General features: G+C 42.9%; 3 protein-coding genes across 5 annotated transcripts; 1 reads left to right on the plus strand and 2 right to left on the minus strand.

Annotated features, from left to right (window-relative positions):
- Positions 1-175: 175 nt before the first annotated feature.
- Positions 176-4211, minus strand: gfi1aa (growth factor independent 1A transcription repressor a). Of its 2 annotated transcripts, XM_084912505.1 has the most exons (7): positions 3982-4211; positions 2663-2866; positions 2331-2531; positions 1386-1783; positions 1111-1248; positions 746-911; positions 176-655 (listed from the first exon to the last, which is right to left on the minus strand). In XM_084912505.1, the coding sequence occupies exons 2-7, from the start codon at positions 2772-2774 to the stop codon at positions 477-479; spliced, it is 1194 nt and encodes a 397-aa protein (XP_084768631.1). In that variant the 5' UTR covers positions 2775-2866; positions 3982-4211; the 3' UTR covers positions 176-476. The 2 variants fall into 2 exon arrangements, with proteins under 2 accessions (XP_084768631.1, XP_084768630.1); XM_084912504.1 differs by having other exon boundaries at positions 2663-4211.
- Positions 4212-13535: 9324 nt separating this feature from the next.
- rpl5a (ribosomal protein L5a) lies at positions 13536-17205 on the plus strand. Its single transcript, XM_084911983.1, has 8 exons — positions 13536-13651; positions 13968-14037; positions 14130-14245; positions 14327-14461; positions 14561-14763; positions 16068-16245; positions 16822-16910; positions 17045-17205. The coding sequence occupies exons 1-8, from the start codon at positions 13649-13651 to the stop codon at positions 17145-17147; spliced, it is 897 nt and encodes a 298-aa protein (XP_084768109.1). The 5' UTR covers positions 13536-13648; the 3' UTR covers positions 17148-17205.
- Positions 17206-17347: 142 nt separating this feature from the next.
- Positions 17348-26998, minus strand: dipk1aa (divergent protein kinase domain 1Aa). 2 transcript variants are annotated; one of them, XM_084911981.1, is made up of 7 exons: positions 26889-26998; positions 26477-26771; positions 21629-21763; positions 21389-21496; positions 20177-20353; positions 19959-20090; positions 17348-19869 (listed from the first exon to the last, which is right to left on the minus strand). In XM_084911981.1, the coding sequence occupies exons 2-7, from the start codon at positions 26528-26530 to the stop codon at positions 19189-19191; spliced, it is 1287 nt and encodes a 428-aa protein (XP_084768107.1). In that variant the 5' UTR covers positions 26531-26771; positions 26889-26998; the 3' UTR covers positions 17348-19188. The 2 variants fall into 2 exon arrangements, with proteins under 2 accessions (XP_084768107.1, XP_084768106.1); XM_084911980.1 differs by having other exon boundaries at positions 26477-26951.
- Positions 26999-27013: the final 15 nt, after the last annotated feature.

The raw sequence follows: 27013 nt of genomic DNA on the forward strand, positions 1-27013 counted from the left end.
AGCAATGCGCTTGTCTGAAAATATTTGGTTTTGACCAGGTGGCGCATGCAGCGAAACGTTTCTGCTATTTAATATCTGAGATATAACTCCGAGACGTGATTGATGGGTCTGCACGGCTGAGCGCACAGCTTCTCGTTTGTTCACGGGTCAAACGAGTGGACTGGTGAACGGTGGGTTTAGCCGGTAGAGTAGATGTTTGTGGATAAAAACTACACGTGTTTAACCGTAGAATGTAGAAAATATGGGGAAAAAATGACAACTGCGCTCCTTAAGTTAATATTTAATCCGTTAAAAAGGCTGACTAAAACAGCACGGTAAGCTTATAAAAGCTTGTGAAATTATTTAGTTGTTTTTTTTCCTTCATAATAATAAAAACACAACAGATAAATAAACAATCAGCGTATCTTAGGCTAAGTAGGGGGAAAATAAACCAATTACAGCAAACTTAAAGCGCCACAAGTTTCGTGAACTCCTGCTTATTTCAGTCCGTGCTGCGTCTCTTTGTGCCTCCTCAGGTCCACTTTCCTCTGGAAACCTTTCCCGCAGAGGTCACAGCCGAAGGGCTTGAAGCCCGTGTGTTTCCTGCTGTGCGTGATGAGGTTGGAGCTCTGACTGAAGGCCTTCCCGCACACCTGGCATTTGTGCGGCTTCTCACCTGCAAGCAGGGACAAAAAATGGGAAAATGTTAGGTCTTCTTTTTCTTTTTTGCACGTCTTGATTACTTTGACTTGCTAAAGCGTCTCACCTGTGTGAATGAAAGTGTGTTTTTTCATGTCTGACTTTTGGTGGAACCTTTTCCCGCAGTACTGGCACGGATAAGGCCGCGTGTCGGAATGGATGAGCAGGTGCGTAGAGAGGGTTGAAGAGCGCTTGAAGCTTTTGCCGCAGATCTTACAGCTGAAGCTCCTCTCCTGTAAAAGACAGCATTCTGTCAGTGTCGAGAAACCTGGAAGTATCCGATTTAAATGTAGAAATGCAGTTAAAGCTAAGTCAGAGAGGTTTGTAGTGGGAAAAGAAAATGTCATCTGTGGCCTTTACGTCGAGGATGTGGATCTAAAGCGGGTTTAGGGGACGTGTGCAGTGGTTTATTTCCGGCTTGGAGGCCCATACCTGCGAGTGAACCGCTCTGTGCTGATCCAAGCTCACTGCGTGTCCGAAGGTTTTTCCGCATATACCACACTCAAACGGCCGCGTGCCGCTGTGCGACCGCCGCACGTGAACTTCCAGCCCGTGAGGCGTGGAGAACACCTTTGGAAAACACATGGATGATTCCAAATCAAAGCCAAAATGAAGGGAAAACAATAGAGAAAATGTTAAAGAAACGAAAAGGAAAACTGAACAAAATAAAAAACTGAAACTTTAAGTGAAATTAGGGAAACGCCTACCTTGCAACATTTAATGCACTTGTATGATCCACTCGACTCGAGGTTTGCGCGGATGAAATCGTTCTCAGACTTGATTTCCGCCACGCGGGCCTGTTGCTTCGCATCCAGATACAGCTCGTCTCTGTCCCGCATCCTGCAGATTTGGGCCGTTGAAGAATAACCCTGGTAACATCCGGCCGCGAGGCCCCGCTGTACATAAAGGGACTCACTGCCGCTGTCCTCTCCCCTGTAGATGCTGATAGGTGACTTGGACTCCCTGTGGCTCTGGAGGTGGTGGTGATAAGACCCCTGAACCAGATGTCTCAGCTCGGTTCCTGAGTATGCCGACCAGGAGTACGGGAAGATTGGCATGTTCGAGTGACCGTCCTCCGCTGCAGGAGTGGAGCATTTCTCAGAATCTGAAAGTTAATTTGGATATCTTTAAAAACTTCAAATAATGTCCTGCATTAAAAAAATGGACACCTGGAAAATGCACTGCACATTATTGGACATGACTCCATACCGTGCGTAAAAGCCAAAGCAGAACAAAACAGAAAAGTTTTAAGTCGTTATTGGGTCGTGTGTCCGGTCACTAATCACAAGTGTCCTTTTGATTCTTTCACCAAATATTTTATATGTGAAATAGAAGATATGTAATATAATTATTCGTATCTTCATCACTTCATCAAAAACCTTAAAGTTTTTATGTTTAATTTATAGCCCAAATAATTTCTGCTTTGATAAACAACAACAACAACAACAACAATAATAATAATAATAATAATAATAATAACAATAATTAATCATACACAAATATAGTTGAACAAGTCGGGTTGAAAATGTGTAAAGGTTTTGACATCTCACGAACCCAACACCAAATGAAACGAAGGATTAAAAAGAGAAAGAGAAAAACTCTTTAAATTTTAGACACAAACTGATGATATTTTTGTCTTGATAAGAACAGACCTGGTGAGGACGAGGGGGACGGGGGACGCCAGAAATCACAGTCGGAGGACCGGTCACAGGCGCTGCCTCCGCAGCTCAGCGGGGAGCTGGAGGACAGAGACCTCGGGGACCTCAGCCGCGACCCAGGGGACAGTCTGACAGCCCCGGTCCTCACGTCTTCCTGCTCCAGATTGGAATCGAACTCGGCTTGAGATTTTGTTTCTATATTGGCACAAGAGGATAATCAATGAAAGGAGTTATGAATTTGTGCACTTGAGTTTTCAGAATTCCCACTAAGACGACTCCTTTTTCTTCCCCAAGTTTCGTGCGTAATTACGCATAAATGCACCCACCTGCGCACACATCAGCCATAATAGTGTCCAGTCTACTGTAGTCATCGTCGAAGTAGCGGTGCTGGTGGTAGCTGTGGGCCCTTTTGCTTTTCACCAGGAAAGATCTCGGCATGTTGTTGAAGTTTTCTTCAGCCTTAAAGCTCGGCGCTGCTCGGGTCCGAAATCCTTCACGTCTGTCCCCTCAGCGCTGCTCTGACTTTATCTCTGGACAGATTGGAACACTATTGGTTGTCAGGCGATACGGTGTTAGGATTTTTGGCAGTCTATTACGCATGCGCAGAGAAGCCGTATCGTTTACCAGGTGACGCCGGGCAGGTGACCAAAAGTGGAGCCACCTTCCCCTCAAAGAGTAGATATGCGTCTGAAGACCACATACTGCGCTTCAATTCAGTTTACTGTAACGGACGTCAGCTGAATCACAGAAGAGGAAGTCTATGTATGTTTACGTAGCTCATAGAGTAACGTCGACTTAAACTACATACGGCCTAAATTAAAAGCATACAGTGTAATAATATTCACTGATATTTTTATGAAGTAAACAAGTTTAAAGTAATTTTGAAGATTTTAAGTATAATGACATCTTTTTTGTTTTTTTCCATTTGCAATATTCTAAAGGCATTAAAATACATTTGGAGCCGAAATTTGATTTGTGTCCTGAGAAGTTGAGGTTTGTATATTCAAAGCATAAACTAACTGAAATTATCATAAGTAAATAAATTAAAATCAGTTGATTATATATAATTTGGATAAAGTGAGACATGAGAGTTGCGGGTTTGAGGCTGGTGAATACAGGCAGAGCAGGCAGTGATGGATAATGACCTATTTGTTTGACTGGTTGTAAAGTGATCTCGTTAATGAGACGGCGCACGGCCGCTATGAGCAACAGCCTGTTGGTGGGGAGCCGAAGTATCCCTTTACAGTCGCTCTGCTTCAGCTTACCCGCACTGACTTCAGCCTTATTGTTTTACATTATTAAAACCTCCTCCAGGCTAATAGACAGACCCAATTAAGCAGTCCACTGAACAAAAGTACAAGAAGAGTCACATGCAAGTGCCAGCTGGAGAGGATAAAAATGTATACTGATGATAATAATAAAATCACAAAAGCGAATTTTTCCCCCTTTAAGCAGAAATCTGTCAGGCTCAAAATGCAAATCATTGCGAAGATTTGGGTTCAAGGTCATACTAAAGCAAAGCGGTATCGATTTTATCCGTTTGTGGGAACAGACTTTGTTTGATGCAGCTGCAGCAAGTTAGAGACCTGCAAGCAAAACTCAGATAGCCGAGGCACGAAGCCGAGCGCACATGTCCCATACTCACACTGCACTGACACCGCAGGCACTAATATCCCGGCTTCGAGAGCACACACTCTCCAGATCTCTGTCCGCACTGGGTCTGACTGTCAGAGAGCCGCTTCTCATACTGTCTCAACGCATTCACGCGTGCACACACACACACACAGGCGTGCGCGAGCTCCTTGTCCCTCCTGATCTCGTCCCCTCCCTCAAAAATTAATTTTAATGTCAGTCAAGCATGACGGTCAAACAAAAACACTGATTCATCTTTTGATAAAAGAGTCCCCCAGTGCCAAAATCGTTCTGCATTTGCGTCGCACAAAAATAAATCCCGCTGCCTTTTTAGATTTCCTTCTCACGACTGTCACTCACAGCCCGCACTCCGAGCCAGATTTCTGTCCATTTCTCTGTGATATTAAAAACAAATTTACATCGGTTTCATATCTGTGATTGCCGTTATTTTTTCCTGATAAGTTACCAACGTTTACTTTCATTATTGCACTCACTGAAAAAAAGAATGAAACAAAAGACAAAGAAAAACAAAAGAAAAATACTTCAGCTATAAAATCAACAAAAGTCCTAGCCTCAAACTCACCATTTGTTTCTGCTTCATGGTTGCTTAATTACACCTAGCAAAGATAAAAATAAAAAAAAACCCAGCTCAATCGCACATTTAAATCGCCCTGTTTGAATATCAGCCGCTCAGATTATTCTTAAAGCTGTGAGAAGTGAGAGAGAGAGACACACACACGCAGAGGGACAGACAAGTGACAACAGTCAAACTCAGGGTTACACACTGACTCAGAACAGGAAACCATGCAGAGTGAGAAGACGCTATCAGGGCTGCCACAGGCTCCTCTCGTGTGTCTCCCCCTCCCTCCCCCCAACACAGACAGGCCTTGATTCTTGCTCTTTTAACTCTTACAGCAAGTATGTGATTGAAATAGAAGCTCAATCGCAGCGATCACAGAGAGGGGGTGGAGGAGGAGGGTCTCTTTTTTTTTTGCTTTGCTTCTTTGTTTCAGTCGCCACTCATCAGCCTTGTCTACCTGCGAGTCACAGTCCCACGGGGTTAAATAAAGACTTGTGCTGCTGAGCCATGAGGTTATTTTCTCAAGCTGAACCTCGAACCCCCTTTTTGGCTCTATAGCGAGGAAAGACAGAGGCTGTGGGGGGACTCCTCATGGTTTTAAATATACTTGAGGCTACAGCTTTCGCACCACATGCATGTGAATGTTGACAAGAAAAGGTGCAGCATGCACTGTGACTTGTCACATGTCTTGATTTTGCCTCTTGCACGTCAGGTGAAGTCAGGCCTGTATAACTCCAGTCAAACCTGGTCACTATCGATAACAACCATGGGTTCTTCAAAGATTTTAAAGAAAGCCATCAAGTCTTTTGGTCTAACTAGCTTAACTGTTTAAACGTTGGCCTTACTTGGTAGCTGAAGCTCACATTTTTCATCTGTACCCAGCCATCAGCATGAAGGGCTGACAACTGAAACCACCAAGAAGTACTAAAAACGGCAGTTCCTGAATGCCGCTTAAGGCTCCAAAAATGAATCAAGTCTAGAAGTTTGCTGTGAAGATATCCTCTTTTTAAAAGGCCCTTAAGAAAAAAACCATTTCTTTTTCAAGGGAGACCTGGCCATGAAGGGAAACTATTACAAGGTTACAAAAAATATAAACTACGCTGTAAAGATGAAACGAACAGAGAAATAATAAGCAAATGAGCAACATCAGTCCAGCTTAGGCTTGGAAGCTGCAGTCTTCAGGTACAGAATTTGTGATAGAAGCTCTGAACTTTCCCTGATAGACAAAAATATTTATCTTTTGCATTTTCTAAAAGTCTTTCCCCGACCAAGGGACAAAATAAGAAAATGTTGCTCTATCATATTCAGAAAAAATCTAAAGGAGCCTTCAGCTGTCTGCTTTTGATTGTCTGAAGTGGACCTTGACAATATTTGTGGTGCCGATGCCTTTTGGAGCATTTGCACTGCAAGTATGTGCCAAATAATACCGTTTGATCTCTGCTTAATGTGCTTGCAGCCTATCCAACAAGTCTGTCGTCAAGTGTTTCTGAGTGAATTTCTAGTATGTTATTTGTACGTTACTTATCACTAATTAGCAGATATCTGCAGGAGGCATGGTTATAGCTGAGCTAGCTAGCATTAGCTAACATTCCACTCTCTTGTCCAAATATGGAGACTTCTAGCTCCAGAAAATCAAAGTGGTGATCCCCAGAATGCTAGAATCCAGGCTTGGGAGTATGAGTCCACAGATTATATATATAGAACAAAATCTTTGTAGCTAGTGAAACGAAACAAATTCAGGAGTGCCTTACACCTGCTTTCCCCCCTATAATGACAAGTGTGAGTTTGCAAAAAACAACAACATGTAGTTCATTATGAGTCTTCTGGAAAGTGGCTCTTTGGTTCCCTCGCTCTGTGACCTCAGTGAACACTTTCATGATGAGCTGATAGTTTCAGTCGCTAATTTAAAGTTTGCAATATGACGTTGAGTTTCATAATTTTTGACCTTATTGGTGTCAAAAGGAGGATTAAACAGGGTATGCATTACCATATGACTGTCACATTTTCACAATTAAATTGGCTTGGAACATTAGGATGGTGACAGCTAATGGGATTTTGGTAACCAGGGGGGTGGCTAAGTCCATCTTTGGTATACAGTCCATGCTACAAACTAATGCACAGTACCAGACCGCCCCCCGCCCCCCTTTATTTTTAATGGACTCTGGGCCTACCAGACTGTTTACTTTCCCATTGATTGCGTGTTTGTTTCCTGGAGATTCATCAAAAAGCTGCAGTCTCACATTAAGTCAAAATGAAACTGAATGAGGAAAAAAAGTTTTGTTCTTAGAAAAGTCATTCAGTCCTCTTTTCTTTGGTTTTGTTGTCGGACCAGAAAACAGAATCATTTCAAGCAGTGCTCTCTCCTTTTGCAGAACATAACCACATGAGGCTGATTTTACTAACTGCCCCACTCTGCAGTGGATTCATGGCATAATAACCTGTTGTGGTTAAACTGACTTTCCTTGGTTTATGTCCCTCTTCAGTCCCATGTGTTCAGCACGGAGCGTTCACCTCTGTACCTCCGGACTCTTGTGGCATCTCAATGAAAACCACATCACGCTATCTCATCCCCTCACAGGTTCCTTTGGCTCCATAGCTCTAACCACCATTTAACCTCCCCACCCCACCCCAACCCCCACCGGCTTTCTTTTAAACTCCTTCATTCTTTTTCCTTCAGTTAGACAATAAGATTTTAGTCCTTGTTTTGGGTTCAACTGTATGCGCCCCCCCAAACCACCACTCCCACCACCCACCTCACTGGGAATTACCAGCCAAATCTCATCAAGCTCTCTTGGGTCCACCTGCAGCTACCAGATAGGGACAGAGTACTAAAACAATGTATGATTTACTGGATGCAGCTGAACACGAGACAGTTCTTCTTTTACACAGGCGATCAAGAAATGTGTTGCCTTTACTTGCACACTCTCAATCAAGTCTGCAGCTGTGAGCGGCGTTTGAGCTGCTCTAACTGATTCGTCTCTGTCAAAGTTTTACTTATTGGGTTAATATTCTGATATGACACTAGAGGATCACAGAGGGCACCCCGGGATCTGCAGTGGTGCCAAATCCCAAGGACACAAAAGCCTCGGAAGCCTGCAAAAACAGTGAAAAGAAACTGCTCAGCAAATCCTCTGAGTTGTGCAGTAAACACCCCACAAATCACCTCCCTCATTCATCACTTTGGATTCAGCAGCTCCCCTTGTTTTAACTGTTTCTGGTTGTAAATTTCTCTCCCCCTCCACACACCTCACCCCAACCCCGAGATACCGAGAAACTCAGTGAGGACATTGGTGTCTGGACGTGAAGAAAGCTGCTGGGTGTTTCCTGGTCATTGTATCTGTTTGCATGTCTGTGGAGGTGAGGCAACCATTCGAAAGGTCAGAGTTCAACAGGCGCAGTTGAGTCTTAATGACCCTTCAGTTCAGGTCACAGCTTCCAAACGGCAGGATTCAAACCAAAGAAGTAATTTTATACAGAATTTATACAGGAAGCTCATGTGTTTTAACTCAAGGGTAAAGACTGTAAAAAGTGATGTTAGGAGGCGTTTTCTTTGCATGCTGCAAGTATTAAGTTGTTTGAACTTATGGTTTATCACACTGATGCATTTTCACAGAGAAAACACCAGTATGACTGTTTTTTTTCCTTCTTTTTTCACAGGTTGTAAAACACTGGTCACAGCCGTGTAGATGAGACCAAAGGTGGCGTTTTTCACACAAAAACTTCATCTCTGCACCATCTCTGCTCTTCCTTGTGTTAAAGCTAGCAGGCTCAATTTAGTTTCAGCAGAACTGATTTGGCTTTGCTTAGCATTTGTGCGTCCTTGCATTATTTGCCTGTTTGCTTCAGCATGTCATCCTGGGCAAAGAGCTTTCCTTGCACTGTAAAATCTCTCAGTCTCACCCCGAAAAATCTCAAAATGCACGGGCAAGAACGTCACAGGGTTAATGATGTGTGTGCACGCTGCAGATTTCACTCCACCCGTTCTTCTTCATGGGCTTTAGACGGGAAGGGAGACATTAAACTGTGTCTGTATGCAAATGAAAATACATGCAATCAGCAGTGAGAAAACGAGCAGGAAAGAGTGTGCTGTGTTTCAACAAAGTGCAGTCTTCTTATCTGTGGTGTGCCTGCGAACACATTTGTTGATGTGTGACTTTCTGCAAGTCATTTCTAGTCCACTGCAACCACAAAAGTCTTCTCTTAAATCTATGTCCTGGCTTTTGGGGATGAAAGCATGATTTACATGTAATGAATGGTTTCCTATTGATATTACTTCAGTGCAGAAGCCCTCAAAAAATAAAAGTGAAATCCTAAACATTCCACACTTGGAAAACTAGTTCATGGAGCATCTTCTGACAAGCGTTACCCTTTGTTCCGCCCACCACACCCTCAGCCCATGTGTGAACCTTTAGTAACTGCTGACCACTACTACTGCTGAGGCATGACTGGACAAGTGCTTCTCTTAATTGCGAAATCAGTTCTGCAGAAACAGAGCTTGAACAGCCATGAGCAAGCTGTCCACAAGAGTGACTGTGACTTTTCTTATCTAACACTGAGACATCTGCACCGAGAGTGACAGTGAGGGATATTATCTATTTCACTCGAGCAGAAAAGCAGAAGATCACTGCTTCCCCTTTTCAAAGTAGCTGTTCATAGAGCTAAAGAGTTAACAGGATTTTTTTCTCCCCCCTCGACACAAAAGCAGTCTGTTGACTATGTGTTTGGTACCACAGAAGACACTGCAGTCTAATACTGCACTGATAAAAGAAAAGCCGCGTATAACTAACAACTACCCACATAAAATAAAGATTTTACCCACATTGAATCAGCGCTGGCATGTAAAATGGATTATTTTCTCTACACTTCTTTGCTTGTTCTTTTTTTTCCTGCTCAAATGTGTTTCTTGCATGTCTAAGCTGAATATAAAGGAAGATCAAGCAAACAGTCAGTTTGTGGGGGCCTTTGTGGGGGCCTTTTAACACGTCTTGTGGCACAGGTGACAAAATTCACTTACGAGCACATTACACTTTACTTAACTCTTAGAAAATCGAATCACAACTGCAACGTTTTGCAAGTCCACGGGCATCTGTGCACACTGAGAATTACTACATTTTGATGGATAAACTTGACAACTGTAGAGAGAGGTCAGCTGAGCAGCGCGACACCAAGAAACAAGTGCTCTGTGCTTCCAAGGAAAAGGAAAAGTCTGATCAGTCACTGCCACAAGAAGGTGAAGCATGCGACCCATTGAAGGCATTTTTCTATGTGATTGTTTTTCTTCATGAGTGTTTGTGAATATCTAATTGTTCATCATGACTCAGTGAGTTGTAGAGGTGTGAAAGCCTTAGAGCATACGCCCGTTTTGACAAACTGTGCAGTCTGTGAAAGTTATCTCTGATTGCTTTGCTGCTCACACCAGCCCTGATGTATCTTTGAGATTGAAAAAAAAAGCTTTGTTTACAGAGTACTCTTCTGCACAAATTTACAAGGTGCTCTGCCAAGATACTGAAACAATAAACCAAACACAAGAGATCAACTCCTATTGCATCAACGATGAACTGAAATTCATAGATGTGCAAGAGCAGGATTGTCTTCCTGCCCTTGTTGGAGGATGGGGTGGCAGAAATTTTGTTGGGCCCCTGTAATACCTGGAAGCCAATTAATGACTGTGGAGCTCATATAAAAGGCATGTTTAAGTCATTTTAAAGCAAAAATTCACTTAATGCAACTTCTCAAATGTGCATGTGTGTACGCTTTGTAGTAAACTCAAAATCATTGGGGTTTGACAGTTTATCAGGCAAAAAAAAAAAAAAAAATAGATATCATGAATAACAACACAGTTAGAAATGCGCAGAGGAGGAATACTGGATGCACTGGACAAAAGTTGTTGAATATGGAGCTGCCAGGCAGGTGGAGACCATAGAAAAGATACATGGATGTAACAAAGGAGACATGGAGAGTGTTGGTGTGACAGAGGAAAATGCTAGAGATAGGGTGAGATGGAGACAGACGATCTGCTGTGGCGACCCTTGACAGGAGGAGGAGCAAGAAGACGAAGAAGAAGCTTTTCTAGTTTTACTGCACCTGCAGCCATCAGGTACACGAATGACGTAAAAGCGCATCCTTTGCTCTGCTATCTCAGAGCAAAGGTCCTGGATGCAAAGGCAAACCCTTCTCTGTCTCCCCATCAATGCTGCCTTCTGCACCCAGCACACCCTCTGAAGAGGTCCTTAATGTCAAATAATAATAATAATAATAATAAAAAGCACAGTGGTGTCATAGTTTGCATTGTTGCCTCACAGCAAGAAGGTCATGATTTCGACTGCACCATCTGGGATTTCTGCGTGGTTTCTCATGTCCAAAGACATGCAGTTAGTGGGGTTAGGTTAATTGCTGACCCTGATAAGGATAACAGGAAGAGAATGGATGAATAATAATAATAATAATAATTGATGTAAAAAACAAGCAAACAAGAACGTTTTGAACATACCTTCATGGGAAATGAACTCACAACAAACCAAATAAATAAATAAGTAAAATAATTTGGGTATTTAAAACATATTCATACCGTGTCCACAAGAAGAAGGAACCATAAAGTTAATATTTTAAAGCTTGTAGGAAAAATGCTCTGATTAATCAAATGGTCTCAGCTGACATTGATAACTTTCCTGCTCCAGCCTAAAATCAATTTCTTTCCACACACGCAAAGAAGGGAGGCTGCTTCGCTTTGCCTTGATGCGCACTGAGTTTTGCAACTGGTGTCAGGTGCTGATTTTCTCTGCGTTGCTCCTGATATTCTGACTCTTATCTGTGTTACTTGCCGTGTCCGAATGCGTTCCACGTCCATGAACTCTGCGGATGACATCAGATTAATCACAGCAGAGTAACACCATAGGCGGGGCACTGCTTTGCTCTTTGGAAATAGGTGGTTTCACATGGTGGGATGGAAGCTTTTGCTGCTCTGGCTGCTCACGTCCCCCTCAGTAACAGCTGATGACTGTTCGCTCACTCATCATATGGCGTCACTGATACTCCACCTCACTTTTACAATGTGACTGAATTATAAATAGAGATCTTGGAGTGAATATGAAATAATAGCTGCTGTTTTGCATTTACACGTCAATAATGACACTATTATAAATATTCAGGGTATTACCTAACTTGCCTCACAGCAAGTGGGATTTTCTCAGCATTGTAGCATTCTTTAAGCTCTTGATCACTTTTATTTGACATTTGTTTTACAACATGACATTAAGTTGACTTCATTAGCCACATTCCTTCTCATAAAGAAAGGAAGAGCTTTTTATTCACCGGAAACAAAGATGGAAATACGCAAATAAAAAAAGAGAAAAACCATTTTGGTCACAAATTCCATTTAGAGTTTTCCGCTGGACGGAACTTTGCCCTCGTTGTGATAGATAAAAATGTTCAAATTTCCATTTTTCTGAGCTCTTTGAGCATTTATCAGCCATGTTTGCCTTCACTGAGTCTGAGAGTTCAATGCTGACCCTGGAAACAGCTGTGGAGGTGAAGAAAATCCCACTAGTGGGTCCATATAGTCAGGAGGAGCTTTTGAATGTATTGTACTTGTTTTGGGAAAGGAAATGTAAAGTTAGGGCAGTGAGGGTCAAAGCAGCATCTGGAGCGGTGATAATACAAGAAAGGAAAAAAGCAGAGAAGCAACATTATTCTGGCATCTCTTTACTTCTGTAATTTTTACAAGGAAAATTTACAAGTTCCAGTAACAGCCCACAGACCTTTCAGGTACAGAAGTGCCTATTTCCGGACAATAGCTCCACGACTGCCAAGGAAAAGTGAAAGATTTCTCTTACAATATACTACAAGTGAAGGACTCAACGCCCACAGCAGTGAAAACTGAAGTCAGAGGAGCCTAAAAAGCAGACTGTGAGGCCTGAACACTAATGCCAGAGAGGTTAAATGAGGCCACACAAACTGCATGTGCACACTGGGCTGCCAGCTCATCTACCTTAGATTCTGATTCAGCTTTCAGACATTGTGACGTCTCTGGGGACTGAGAGTCCACCCTCCCGGCAGACTCATTTCCAGCTCGATGCATCAACATTGTATTGCGTGTATTGATTTCACCATCGTGGAGGATGTGTCACCAAAAATGTGCAAAAATCACATCAGACGCTTGGCGTCACAGAGTGTCTGTGGACAGCACATGCGCAGGGCTGCTGTGGCATGTCACCTCAAAGCTTTTCCTATTTTCTTCTTTTCTCTGTGTAAATTTAAAATCCTGACACAATGCAAATGTCATCCTGCTTTCTACGGTGTTGGTTTAAAATGTAATAATCTCTTATAGATCTAATGAAAGATTTTTCTCAGGTATATTTAACTTAAATGTGCTGCTTTTATTCAAATTGGGAAGCACTTTGTAACTATGCTTTTTAAAAATGCAATCAAAATGAAGTTATTATAATTATCCATCCATTTTCTACCACCTATCTGGATTCAGTTTGTGGGGACAGCACCTCAACAGAGAAGGCTAGACTTCTCTCACCCCAGCCACCTCCTTCCAGCTCATCCAGGGAGGATGCTGAGACCTTCCCAAGCCAGACAAGTCCTAAGTCTGCCCACAGTAGGACATGTCCGGACTGCCTCACCTAAGAGGCATGCAGGAGGCATCCTGGTCAGATGCCTGACTCAACTTAACTGACTCATTTTAATGTGGGGGGAAAAGCACTTCTACTCCCTCTGATCCCTCTGGAATGACCAAGGTACTCACCCTCCTTATTCTAAGTGGATTATTAATTACAAAAATGATTAATTAAATATTAATTTATATAATTAAAAACATTTAATAAAAAATTATATATTTGCCATTTTAATTCATTAATGACACAACAGTTATTTAATGATCTATGTGATGTATTTGTGGCCCTCCACAGACCTGTGCTCTCCGTGTAGCTGCTGCCCTCTGTTGGCCTGTGCTGTTTGTCTCCGGTGCAGCAGGGGGCGCTGCCAACCCGCGACACTCCGTGGAAAAACCCCCCAAAGATAGCGACATCAGACTTCCGTGTCCCGGAGTTCGCTAGTTAGTGCAGGAGGGGGAAAGAAGAAGAAAAAATACCCCAAAATGGTGAGTGGATAATGCTCATATACACCGGGTGGAGACGGTTTGAGTTTGTGGAGGTGTGTTTGTTGTTAGATGAGTGTCTAAAGCGGTTTGAGGGACAGATGGAGCTGGATATTTGCGGCTTGTCGGGCTGTTCCGGCTGGGTGAGCCGCTCGGCTCCAGCGTGGCGATTCATGGCTGCTGGAACCTCAGCTGACCTCCTCGTGGAGACTTGCTCCGAGCGGTTAAACAGCTTTTGTGCCCATAGGGACAACTGGAGGCTTGATACTTATGGTATTTTCTGCTTCTGCTGACATGTTGCTTCTTCGTCTCTTCTCAGGGTTTCGTCAAAGTGGTGAAGAACAAGGCCTACTTCAAGCGCTACGAAGTCAAATTCAGGAGGAGGAGAGGTAAAAGTCAACATGAATTGCACACAGGCTCAGATCCCCTTTCTGTTGAGCATACGCCATTAAACCACATGCTGTTACTTATTATTTGACAGAGGGGAAAACCGACTATTTTGCCCGCAAACGCTTGGTTGTGCAGGACAAGAACAAGTACAACACCCCCAAGTACCGGATGATTGTCAGGTTCTCCAACAGGGACATCTGCTGCCAGGTCAGTGTCAGAAAGACTCAAACTTGAGACGTCACGTGTTTTTAAGCAGCTATCTCATCTTGCTCTGTCTACACTGTCCAGATTGCCTACGCGAAGATTGAGGGAGACCATATCGTTTGTGCTGCTTACTCTCATGAGCTGGCCAAGTATGGTATCACAGTGGGCCTTACAAACTATGCTGCTGCTTACTGCACCGGGTTGCTGCTGGCTCGCAGGGTAAGCGTGCGCACAAACACACACATATGTTGCCATACATTGGAGCAGATTTATGTTTTTGCACATCCTCTCATACGCCTTCATCCTCCTCCTCCCTAGCTACTGCAAAAGTTCGGCATGGACCAGGTGTACGAGGGCCAGGTGGAGGTGACGGGAGATGAGTTCAACGTAGAGAGCGTGGATGGACAACCAGGCGCCTTCACGTGTTATCTGGACGCAGGTCTGGCCAGAACCACTACAGGGAACAAGGTGTTTGGAGCATTAAAGGGGGCGGTGGACGGTGGACTTGCCATTCCTCACAGGTCAGTATGATGTCAGAGTCGCACTCGGGTGGACTTTTTTTGCAGCTTCACTCCTGCAGTAAACATGCGGAGGAACAGAAATGTGTGCATGTTTTTCTTTGAGACATTTTTACAATCGCATATTTCCAGTTAGAGTTTACGTGGTTATTCGCTGGTCTCCGTCCAGCTAAAGTTTGTCCGTTTAGTTTGCTGGTGCATCTCTGCTTCTCGATGATGATAAAAAGCACGCTGAGCAAAATGTAGTTGGTCCTTCATTTGCATTAGCTGATGTTTACTGTCCTTTTCAAGACGGGGCTGAGAGAAGCAGGATGGGACCGTTTTTAGGATTTGCCATTAGGTGGTAGTTCCAGGTTCTGGGTACTTTTTAGTACATGCTCGGGCGGGGTTTCAAGTGATCTGAGGCGATCCGAAAATGTGACGCAAACAGATTGCATGCCACTGATTCGCTAGTCAGTAGTGTCACACCATGAGTCATGAGAGTTACTCCCTCACGAAAATCAAAGCCACTATTGTTGAAACCCGGCAATGAGGAAAATGGCTGCACAAAAACCCCCCACTGTAGTCCCTAAGACTGACAAAACGCCATATACCGAGCATCAGGTGTACGTACCATCACCACAACATCCTCTGTTGTTGTTGTGTCGCATACAAATGAGGTCACAGACTTTTGGACGTGCTGCTCTGACGACCCAACACACAATACACATGATTTATACTTCTGCGTCACATCTACTTTGTAACTTGCACCATAGCCAGACACCATTTATAACCTTAATTGGGGCGTAACACGACATGCACCACCTGAGAAATGTAACTACACGTCGGGGGAGATGCATGGCATGGAAAGTTCCCATGTAGGGAGAAAAGGGATTTCTGGTTACTAGGCAAGTTGGGATGTAAATTTCCCACAGAAGTCAAAATCAAACTTGAGGTGGTACTGTTTTGTAATGGGAAAAGAGCAAAACTGAGTCAAGCCCAGTAGGTAATAGTGGGAAATGGCTAAAAGATCACTGGCACAAGTCTACATCAGGCCTTGTGGTCGCTGCCTGTGAGAAGGCAAAGTTGGAGCAGCAGCAACCATCTCAGCACTCACTGGTAAAACGCTGCCCCCTGATGGCGACAGTTCAACTTCACAGAGGTTAATTACAAAAAGCAGCTGTAACACATTGTTCCACAACAAAGAACAGAACTACCTTGAACCTTGTGTTTTTGTTTTGTCTGGTTTTTGTTTAGTTTTTTAAACTTGATTCTTCAGAGGCGTCTTTTAATAGCCTAACTCAGTTTCTTCACACTTTGTTTTTTAGTCTGAAACGTTTCCCCGGCTACGACACAGAGAGTAAAGAGTTCAACGCAGAGGTGCATCGGAAACACATCATGGGCATGAACGTGGCCGACTACATGTCCTACCTGATGGAGGAGGACGAGGACGCCTACAAGAAACAGTTCTCGCGCTTCATCAAGAACGGAGTCACTCCAGACACGGTAACATAACACTTGCTGCGTGATTTTTTTTTTTTTACGAACACGGCCTGAACAGATTCTGTCAGCTAGTTTCGTGTCTGCTTAAATCATGTAATACTGAGGTGACACTCTCAGATGCATTTAAGATTTGGTTTCCTGTTTCCAGTACTCGAAGTGGTGTTCAACTCCGTGATGCAGAAAAAGCTTGACCGCAATTTTTTTTGGCACTATATAAAAATAAAGAAAAGTCTGACCTGTTATGTATCATGTAGATGAATATTTCCTCTGCGATTTAATCATTTGGTGATGTTTACATAAACGTAATTTAGATATTGCTTGCATGTCAAATATCTAATTTGAATGCATCAAATGCAAACAGGAAACTTGAACTCATAGTGATGATCTCACAAAGATCCAGTATGGGCTTCTCTACATGTAGACTGTATTGAATTAGTATATCATGTGCTGCCCCTCCACCTCCCCCCTTCCAGTGATAATGTCATCTGATGTTTCCTGTTATTTTTCAAGAGAAACGACAATCTATTAGGTACAGAATGAACAGCTTTGTCATAAATTAAATTCCTGTTTTGTTTTCAGGTCGAAGAAATGTACAAAAAAGCACACGCCGCCATCAGAGCGAACCCCGTACACCAAAAGAAACCCAAAAAAGACGTCAAGAAGAAGAGGTGAGTTGACAGTCACCATCGTGGAACAATAACTGCTCTTATTTCATGCCAAATCGAGGCCAAAGTAGTTACTTTTTCTCTCGTGTGGTGAATGTTAATGGAGTTGTTTTTTGTCGTCGTCTCTTTCCGGGCAGGTGGAATCGCGCCAAGTTATCTCTGGCACAGAGGAAGGACCGCGTCGCCCAGAAAAAGGCCAGCTTCTTACGAGCGCAAGAGCAAGAAGAAGGGGACGGTTAGGGCCTCTGCAGAGAAAATGCAGCTCACATTGCAGACAAATAAATTTATTTGAAACTCACGCCGTCTCTGTCCTGTGTCACGAGTATTATGAGTCGCTCCTTTCCCTCAAGTTAGACTCGTAACTACTCATCTGTTATCATGTTTGAACCACACTGGTGTCTGTTAACTGACAGGACTGAAATACTCAAAAGGAAACAGTGCAGTGGTATGCATTTTAATTGTGCAAAATCATGCTGTTTTTTTTTTTTTTTTCTTCATTTCTAAGTAAACATTTTTTTTAAAGTTTCCAAACTCAGCAGCAGTCTGATCTGCGTTGTAGTGGCGTAACACATCCAGGTGTAGTAAGTTCATTTCAGTAACATGTGACGAGTCATGGAAAACCTTTTGCACAGGATGACATGTGAGCACAAGATTTTACATTCTGCACAAACTGTAAACATTCATAAAAAGGACCAGCATGAACTCTATGGCACTGTGATGTGAAAATCCATAAATAATGCCGTACGTTACCACAAATGCTCTTTTCAATGGAAAATACAAACGGCAAACATTCACAAATTAAATACATTAATAGTTTTTTGGGTGGGTCAGTGATGCAGCAGTGACTTCACAAGTGGGAGATGCACATTGATAAGACAGCCAGACTTCTGTGGATACCTTCACATCGGCCATACAGGATACTGTCTCAGTCTATAATGCAGATGAGTGACATTTTTAAAAATCCAGCACTAAGTAAAGACTTGGAATGTATCGCTAAACGTTTAGACTGTTTGGAGGACCAAAATCAACAACCTGCATTTAAAAAAACAAACAAAAAACTGTTGAATCAATTGTGCTGCCCCACTGTGGTGAGCCCCGGTGAATAAGGGAAAATCCAAGAGTAGCTTCTTTAGGACAAACATTAAAGGTTGGAGGGAATCCAGAGAAATCTCTGTTCAACAGCTTACTGAGGTAGTACTGAATCGTACAGTACTACTTATTATCAGTATACTATTAAAATATTAGTAAAATCAGCATTTATGATAGTATGTGGGTATAAATCCAAATGGCATGGGTAACCTGCACATCTGTGAAGTACCATTAATGCTGAACATTATTCCCAGGTTTTCCCTACAAAGGCCTTGCTTATCTCAGATGACGCCAAACTCCATTCTATGTGCATTTAAACAGCTGGCTACATAGAACTAAACTGCACGGATTCAAGACCTGTCACCCATTTAAAACATCTGGTATATAAAATTACAGCATCTGCGCTGGTCTCCTCTACTGCAATTAGTAGCTCCACAGTATAATGCTTTGCACATTTGGCTAACGAGTGAAAGATCGACACAAATCCCTGTAGGATTGCGTCAGGAAGGACATCCGGTGTATAGTCCCGACTTTTTGACAATTGTATGAAACGCATGCACTGTTGCACTTGGTGACACATTCTTTCATGATAACACACATAAGAACTATGATTTATTTTTGCTTCTGTGTAGATTTAGTTATGTTTCTAGAAGTGCTGATCGTCCACCGAATGAGTAGTAATATGTGAAAACTCTTGTATAGACACTACAGCACAGTTTGGGTTTTTAGGTCGGTTTAAGTCCTTTGTTAAAAGTCCACCCTTATCCTAAACTCCCTCAAGTTCTAGGTTTTAATATGAAATTGTGGTATTGATGTTCATTGATTTCACAATCATTATTTTACCAGCGTAGTGCGCACTCATCAGCATGATTTTTTGTGGCAAAAACAGCAATTCAGTCTCTCGGCTTTTGAGACTTTCAGTAAAAACTACAAGTATTTTTTTTTCCAGCAGTGCTATCATGACATTCCACTGTAGTGAACAATACAATACACAATGTGTGTTTCTATGAGCGTGACTGACGGTAACATGCAGTCATTTAATCATTTAAAATAAGTTTTTCCGGCCTCCAGCTTCATCCATATGTGTGACCGTTCCTAAGTGTTAGTTAAAAATGACTTTAGTAAGTTGCTACTCTTACATCACAGCCTATTTTATACCCATTTCCTCCTTCACAGTGACTTCCCCTCCTTATCACGAGTCCTTGGTGTGTGAGATCTGTTTCCACAGCAGGGCTTTCAGGTTGTTGAGGATAAGTGAGTGCTCCATGTTCATCTGTCCAGCATTACCTTTGAGAGCCATACAGGCGTACAGCTGCCTCTCGAGCTCCTCTCTCATCTCTGACGGCGCCCCCCGCAGGAGGTAGTCCTTCAGCGCTTCGCAAGCCTTCGCCAAGTTTGGCCTGAATGGCTCCTCCCTGCATCGCCTCTCTGACAAATCGCAGGATGTGTGGCAGTCTGCCCCGTAAATGCAGTCGGCATCTGTTTCGCACTTCAGTGCTCGCATGGTGAGCCTGAACTCCTCCTCGGAAACCACTGCTTGGGTGTTAGTCAGACGGAGCTCATGGCGGTCAGTGTAACCAAAGTGTGCCGCAGCGAGGTCGCAGATCAGAAAGCTTCCGTAGGTGCCGTGAAAGATGTCCTCCACGAGCTCCAGCAGGCCCATGGAGATCTTAGCTTTGCGAGGCCAGGAGGGGGTGAACCACTGGTCCATGGAGCGCTGCAAACCACTAGGAACCCAAGAAACAAGAGGCCAAGGCAGAGATAAACCGTACAGGGGTCCATAGGGAACACGCTCCGTCATGTAGAGATCCCCGCAGTAGCCGATGAGACGAGGAGTGTGTCCTCTGTCCTGGAGCAGCAGACCCAGCAGCACCTCAGAGAACAGAGCACGAAAGTGCCTTAACATCAAGCCTCAGAAAACTGTTCTCCATTGTTAATTATATTATTATGAACTTATGATACCTCATCCATTTGCAGGAGGGCCCATGTAGAGCGGGCTTCTGGCAGTGACACCCGTCCATCCCTGTTGCCATCAGCGACAGAGAGGATTTGGCTGACGAGGCTAGCAAGGTTCGCGTGTTCTCCAAGCTTGGACTGGTGGATAGAGAATGAGAGAAGCTGTTTCAGGCTAAATCACAGATTTAGTTTCATCAGAACTTTTATGACTTGACCTCTTTTACCTTGAGGTGATTAAAGACCATCTCTTTAAACTTCTCCACTGAGGTGCCTCTCGTAGGCTTGTCAAACACTGGGGTTTCCCTCCGTGGCTCTGGTTCCTCACCCAGCTCATAGTGCACAACCTCCCCCAGCTTACAGTAGATGATCCCATCGTGGTCTCCCCAGCTACCTGTGTATACCTAATGAAAAGCAGAATGGGATAATTGACCGATCACTCACCTTTATCCTTTGCTAATGAGAACTCATATAAGAATAAACTTTTCATGTAACTCTCAGAAAAAAGAAATTCTTTAATACTCTACAGAGGTCTCCAAGAGTTGATTCTGTTCATCTGGACGTAGCGTTTTCAGTGGGAGAAACGTTTCGTCACTCATCCAAGTGACTTCTTCAGTCTCAGCTGACTGCAGGTTTTCCCAATCTTATCATTGTACGATGGCGAAAGATGTACTCTTAGGCCCCCTCCTTGATTCAGAGATGGTCTTTCCCTTTTCACATAAGGGTAAGGGTACATCTTACGCCATATTACAGTGCTGTGATTGCAGCCATTCCCCAACTCTCTGTGAATGGTACTCATGGCCTTTGATCAGTGGTTGTTGATCAATGGTCATGAAAATTTGCATAATTATGATGAAGGAACTGACCTCCCAGCCCATTGTTCCTTCAGTGGGCTGGTTTCAGTCATTATGCAAATGCACTGTTTATAAGATTGGGGAAACCTGCAGTCAGCTGAGACTGAAGAAGTCACTTGGATGAGTGATGAAACGTTTCTCCCACTGAAAACGCTACATCCAGATGAACAGAATCAACTTTTGGAGATCTACATACCTGGATGATTGAGCATGCATCAAGAAGATTCTACAGAGCTAATAAATCTAAAAAAAAACTACAATTGCAAATTCTTTAAATGTTTCTATGTATAAAAAATAATAATAATAATTCATTATTATGTGTTGGTTTTCTAACAGTGTTTAGAAAAATGTTTATATACAGAAACAATGGAAGAAACATGCCGGCCCATGGCAGCAGTTATGGAGTAGAGTCTAAATTTGACGTATTTGTTTGTCTTGGCTGACTAAAACCTGTTTGTCCTACAGCAACCAGCTAGGTTTGTTCATTTCAACTGGGTGTGTTAAGAAAACAGAAGTCATGTATTGACATCTACCAGTGAGATTTTACACACAGTAATCTAAATGGAAAGTACAGTGGTCGCCTACCTGGTTGTTTGGCAGTGTTGACAGACACCTGCCCATGTACAGTGTTTCCTTGTCGCACAGACTACTGCAAGCAGACCCATCGATGATCCCCCTCCTGTATTTATCACACTTTAACAAAAAAGAGGAACACAATTGTTATTCTAACGCGGGTGACATTTTCTTAATAGCCACAAAGATTTCTGAGACGAGTTCTTGCAATTTTCAAACCATGGTCTCTTCTAAACTACTGCAGTCACTCACAATGGCATTCTTGCACTCGTGTCCTCTGCACAGCTCTGTGTAGGCGGAGTATTGCACATAGAACACCCAGCTCCCCACCAGCACAGTCAGCCATGTCAGGAACAGGTAGTTCACCCGCACAAAGGAGATCCGAGCCTGTGAGTGGAGAGTTGAAACAAAACTGCGCTGATGGATCCAGATCTGGAAACTCTACAGTACCTAGGTCCCGGCAGTTCATTTTGTTATGAACCTGCATTTCTTTGTATTGGGATTACCTGGATTAACGTGTTAGACAACCATGGTTTTGATCTAATCACACAGCTTTGATCACATAAAAGGTTATTATAGTGAGAGTTGGGGACTCTCACCAGTACCAACCAGTACCTTGTCCAGTAACAAGGTACTGGTTGTGTGGTTTATTGCTAGGTGCAACAATAGCTCATTAAGCCAGAAAATGTTTTTTAGAGTTGGGAGTCCCATTCTTTCAGTGCGACATACCATTTTAGTTGTGGCTGGTAACAGCTTACTGCTTGAGTCACAGGATGCACACATCACATGTCTTACAATGCCCCTTTGAGCAGACGTCCTGTTATTTCTGTGACACGGTGAAAGTTAATGCAGTTATTTGCCATCGTGATAAAAATCAGGCAGAGTGAAACTTCTGAAGAAAACTACACTACAAAAAAACAGTAGTATTGTCCATGCCAGTATTGTACCATGGACACCAGATATCAATATTTTACTAAATAAATTAAAATACTCAGGGAGTACTCCAAAGAAGAAGGCTCATCTCATGCACGACCATCCTGAGATTAGCCAAACAAACTTACATTAAATCAGCTCAAGTGAAAGTCCAACATTGGACACACTTAGCTACACAGAGCTACCTCCTAATTCAGACCTAGCTAATGTCTCGGTCAAGGACTAAAAATATAACACCTTCCTTAGATCCATAAAAAATGTTTTTTCACATTCTGTGACCGATTGGAACTTGTGGTGATGATATGGTTGCTCAGAGCTCGTGGGTGTTGCACATTCACAACCACTTTTAATCGCAGAGCGATTGCACAGGTTGCCAGATAGGAAGCAACTTTTCTGCAAACAGCTGCAGCCTGACCTGGACTGACTGCAAAATATTGCTGTCTGATTTATAAATGCAGAAGATTGGCAACATGCTGCCATCAGTCTGAATGAGTCTTTGTCAGTAAACACAATTCGAGAGGACTTGAGTCAGCTGGCTGCTTGTGGGCCGGTTATATTTCTATAGAACAGGAAGGCTGCTGAATGCAAATGTAATGTGAATTTCTTTTAAAAATGAATTTGAGTCTGTGCAGACTTCAACAGATATGTGATTTTAAAGGATTTATCACAGTTAATTGATGTATTATTAGTAATAGATTGCACTTAATTGCCAACTTGGTCCCTTTCAATCATAGACTATCTCACAATAATTATGGCTGGTTTTAGTGAGTATTGGTATGCTTGCCAATCTTATTGTGATAAAACAGACACTGACAAAGTTCAACTTTGAGGGCACAGTTTGCAAAACTAGATAAATCTAATAATAATATTGTATCGTGTGAAGCATGGTGATGATATTGTATCATGTGGTATCTGGTGATTTTCACCTCTAATGGAATAAAAAACTGAACTGAAATTAACCAAATCAGAAACAAAAACAGCTGCAGTTGTTGAAAACAGGAAGAAAGATCAAGTTAAATGCCAAGTTAGTCATACAGTCCAGCTGTACATACAGAAAGTAACTATTTGCTTCATTACCAACCTATAGCAGTGTTATAGTTGCATCTCTGCGAGGCTACACTTATAAAGAGTGGTTCTTTGAGTTAAAGTGTAACTTTAGCATGCAACAATAAAAACTATAACATGGCAATGATTTGCAGCTATAACTTTTACCTTGTTTGAAATCCTAGTTTAGTATGCCAACATACTCCTTACAGCAGGTAAATACTGATTTTGTGGTGCTGAAGTCAGAGGATCGCAAAAGTCCCTGGGAGGGGTAATGTGAAGTTTTTGTGTCAATAATTCGTTAATTTGTTGTTTGGTCACTGTGGCCAAAGGTTGCTAAGCCAACTATCATGGCAATCCACACAACACAGCTACACATTTCACCATCTCTTCTATGGCAGAAAAGTCTGCGGCCTTATCAAAGAGTCTCGAAGTAGAATTGTGAAAACTGTTGCTCTGGAGCAACAGCTGAAGTCAGTTAATGAAATGATCCTCTCGGCAGCACACAGACTAAGAGAATAATTAAATAAAAGCAAGCAAAAAGATAAAGCAAAGAGGACTGTTGGAGGGCAGAGTGGAGCAGTGAAAAGAATTTAGGTCAGACTGCCTCCGTCGGCCACACTCCTCGACTTTTACCCAAACAAAACTGCAGTTAGTTTTCCCTCCGAGGACTGTAACTGCACTTGGGAGGATAAAGTAATTTTGCTTCTCTCTTTGGTTGCATGGCAGGAACTGGTTATGCCGTGTGTGTTTTGGCAGCTTGGCGTGCCTCTCATTCAGCTTTAGCACTGTTTCCAAATCCCAGCAAAATACCCTGGCAGTGTGGCAGGCACCAAGTCAAAAGCCTTTTTATCTTTCATGTGCTATGATTACTGTAGTATGTAAACAGAGCAGAAGAACTCTCTGTTATGGGTTTATACACTCTGTGGGAGACATTAAAGCGTCTGACACACAGAAAGAGGGTCAAATTACTCTTAATTTGTATTCTTTTGAGATTTGAGGCATCTCACGAAATACTTTTACAAGAAGGTTAGGGTACGGGAAAATAACAAATTACCTGTCTCTCTAATTGGTGCATTTCATCAATCTGTTACTGACAACAGCAGGAGTTTATTTGAGCTTTAGCAGCTGCTTTTTAACAGAGCAGGACAGATGTCTCCTCTGCACGACCGCTTTGCTTTTAAACACTGTGTGCCCTGAAGAGATGACTAAATAGACAGTTGGCCTCCACGAAAGAGATAGAGATAAGGATAAAGAGTGAACATTGCTATCACATCTGAATGCCTTGGCATGTGTAGAGGCTCTCTGCAAAGGGAATTAACATTTCCTAAGTGCACACATGGAAATTAAAGGTTGGATACAGCCCAGCCCTCCATGGTCATGACAAGCAAGTGACTTTGAGTCATGCGTGCCTGTGAACTGTCTGTGGGGTGTGTGAAAGCTGAGCAGGACAGAGCTTTATCCTTCATCAAACCCTTTGGTCCCTTACAGTGTATCCTTTGCAATGACACCTGATATGTACTAAATGTCTTAACTAGGAAAACAATGCATAAACCTAACTGATGTCACGTATGAGGGTTAAAATGAGTCAAAAAGATGTTTATTACTATATTACTAATCACAAAGACAGGGACAGAGACTCCACATGTTTTGCAGTTGTATAGCAGCCTCAAGGTATAAATCAATAAAATAAACAAAACAAGATAAGTCAAATAAAATGACTAAGTGCTGAGAGCTGAATGACCTATGCACGACTGAGCTAAGTGAAAAAGCACAAAATCCATAGTGCAAGCTTTAGGGTCACTGTCTGTCAACAGATGGTCTCAGTTACCCAGACAAAAGGCCCATATCATGTAGAGGGATTTGCGGTGATGGCCACTGTCATTTCATCCCACCTGAAATCCACAGAGCGTCTCGGACGGAGCTAGTTTTTGCCTCTAATCCCGCATGACGCACTGAAGGTGGCTAATAATCCCTGATTGAAAACGTATCTTTACGTGCTCAGTGAAGTCTTACTAAACTGGTTTTTAAATGTAGCAGGCTTTGACATCTGAGCTATTTGATTTCTGACAGCACAGTTCGGTCCATGAGATAAATATATGTCGGCTCTGCAGTAAACTGTGATGGCTTTGCTGAAACCTGCCCTGTAAGCTTGCTACCTGGAAGACAATAAGGAACACATTTTGCCGTGGTGGCTTTATGAGCATACAGGTTTCCTAGAAGTTCTTAGAGAGGCTTTTTCTTAAAATTTGTGAGCCCGTTTGCATTTTGCACTGACCTTTTGCTTGAGATACATGGACATGGGGAGAAACTGATTTGAGTAGACCACAAACAGAATACATTTGCCTAATTGTTGTGCAAAATGTGCACACTGCATGCACAATATACAGTGAAAACACATGCAAAATCCTTTTTTTCTTCTAGGATTGATGTCCTCTCAGGCCTAAAAAAAAACAACGCCAGGTACAGGATGACATGTTGCTTAGTAGCAACTGATCTCATTGAATTAAACCACGGGCCTACAGGAGACACTTGTTTACTGTAATTGGTTACTGGTTATAGCCAGATGAAATGAGCTGAGCTTGCCAACATGTTTCACACTTTGAGCTCAACATGTTTCAGCTTTCAGTAGACTGCATTAAACTGACGGTTGTGCATGTTGTAATGCAACAGCATTCTACCCTTTTTAAGAGCAAATGCAGCCCTGTACTCTCTTCCTCTTGCATAAGCTCCTTACTGTATTGAGAGAAGTTGCTGGCAGCTGCTCCTCAAATCAGAAGGTTCAACCCTTATTACCCAGCCCAAAGGAATTACTGCTGCCCTGGCACTGCTGAAGGCAAGGAAAAGACTGAGTGGAAGCCCTGGCATCTTTACAGTCAAAAACAAAGCAGTGCCAGGGCAACGATCCTATTGTTTCTAGAGCAGGCCCGCATTCATCAGGTATTTTGCATTTTGCATTCATCAGGTATTTTGATGTCCACACCGAGCAGCAAGAGGAGGTACCCGTTTACTGCCAGCTGTCAGTGTGATGTGGCACCACGGCGAGCTCAAACAATCCCACAGCATCACCTCATTTTAAACTGCAATCCGCTTCACACAACAGATCCTGGGTAGCAATCTTACCTGAAAGTAGAAAGACTTTTTCACCCAGGCCCGTGGAAACAGACCCTTCGCCATCACAAAAATAGATCATCTCAAGACGTGGACCTGGCTGTGGGGGATCATCCAAAAACCCATGGGACAAAGCGTGTTCAGCATCAAACGACGGGCACAGGGAAATTATTACAGGTTATCCGATTTTAAGCTCAGATTGTCGGTTTGTGTTGACGGCGTGAGTCGCTCTGACGGCACACTTTGCCTGCGCCTGGGCTCTCTTTGCAGCAGCTGCTGAATTCCAACCAAAGCAACATAGTTGAAGCTGGGGGGAAAAACGCAGGTTCAGAGCGCAGGCGCAAACTCTACCAATAAGATGTCTTTTTTTAAGTTTACACGTGATCAACTAATTTGACCAAAACTGCTGTCCAAGCCCACTCACCGAAGCCAGATCCCCTCCGCAGATAACGGCGAGTCAATATTGCGTGTTTGCGAAACTCCGGAGGTACAAGCGGGTCAAGCCAGCAAGGAGGGGGAAGACAAACATCCGCTTCCTCCTTCAAAATA

This window comes from Perissodus microlepis, chromosome 18 (assembly GCF_051167445.1).
Source record: "Perissodus microlepis isolate ML-2025 ecotype Zambia chromosome 18, ASM5116744v1, whole genome shotgun sequence".
Classification (NCBI taxonomy): domain Eukaryota; kingdom Metazoa; phylum Chordata; class Actinopteri; order Cichliformes; family Cichlidae; genus Perissodus; species Perissodus microlepis.

Coding starts and splice junctions, on each gene's coding strand:
- gfi1aa (XM_084912505.1), bottom strand. CDS start 2,774: ATGCCGAGATCTTTCCTGGTGAAAAGCAAAAGGGCCCACAGCTACCAC. Junction 2,532..2,662: donor TATGGCTGATGTGTGCGCAG/GTGGGTGCATTT, acceptor GTGCCAATATAG/AAACAAAATCTCAAGCCGAG. Junction 656..745: donor ACACACTTTCATTCACACAG/GTGAGACGCTTT, acceptor CCCTGCTTGCAG/GTGAGAAGCCGCACAAATGC.
- dipk1aa (XM_084911981.1), bottom strand. CDS start 26,530: ATGGCGAAGGGTCTGTTTCCACGGGCCTGGGTGAAAAAGTCTTTCTAC. Junction 21,497..21,628: donor ACGAGTGCAAGAATGCCATT/GTGAGTGACTGC, acceptor TTTTTGTTAAAG/TGTGATAAATACAGGAGGGG. Junction 20,354..21,388: donor CAACACTGCCAAACAACCAG/GTAGGCGACCAC, acceptor GCTTTTCATTAG/GTATACACAGGTAGCTGGGG.
- rpl5a (XM_084911983.1), top strand. Junction 14,246..14,326: donor ACAGGGACATCTGCTGCCAG/GTCAGTGTCAGA, acceptor TACACTGTCCAG/ATTGCCTACGCGAAGATTGA. Junction 16,911..17,044: donor AAAGACGTCAAGAAGAAGAG/GTGAGTTGACAG, acceptor CTTTCCGGGCAG/GTGGAATCGCGCCAAGTTAT.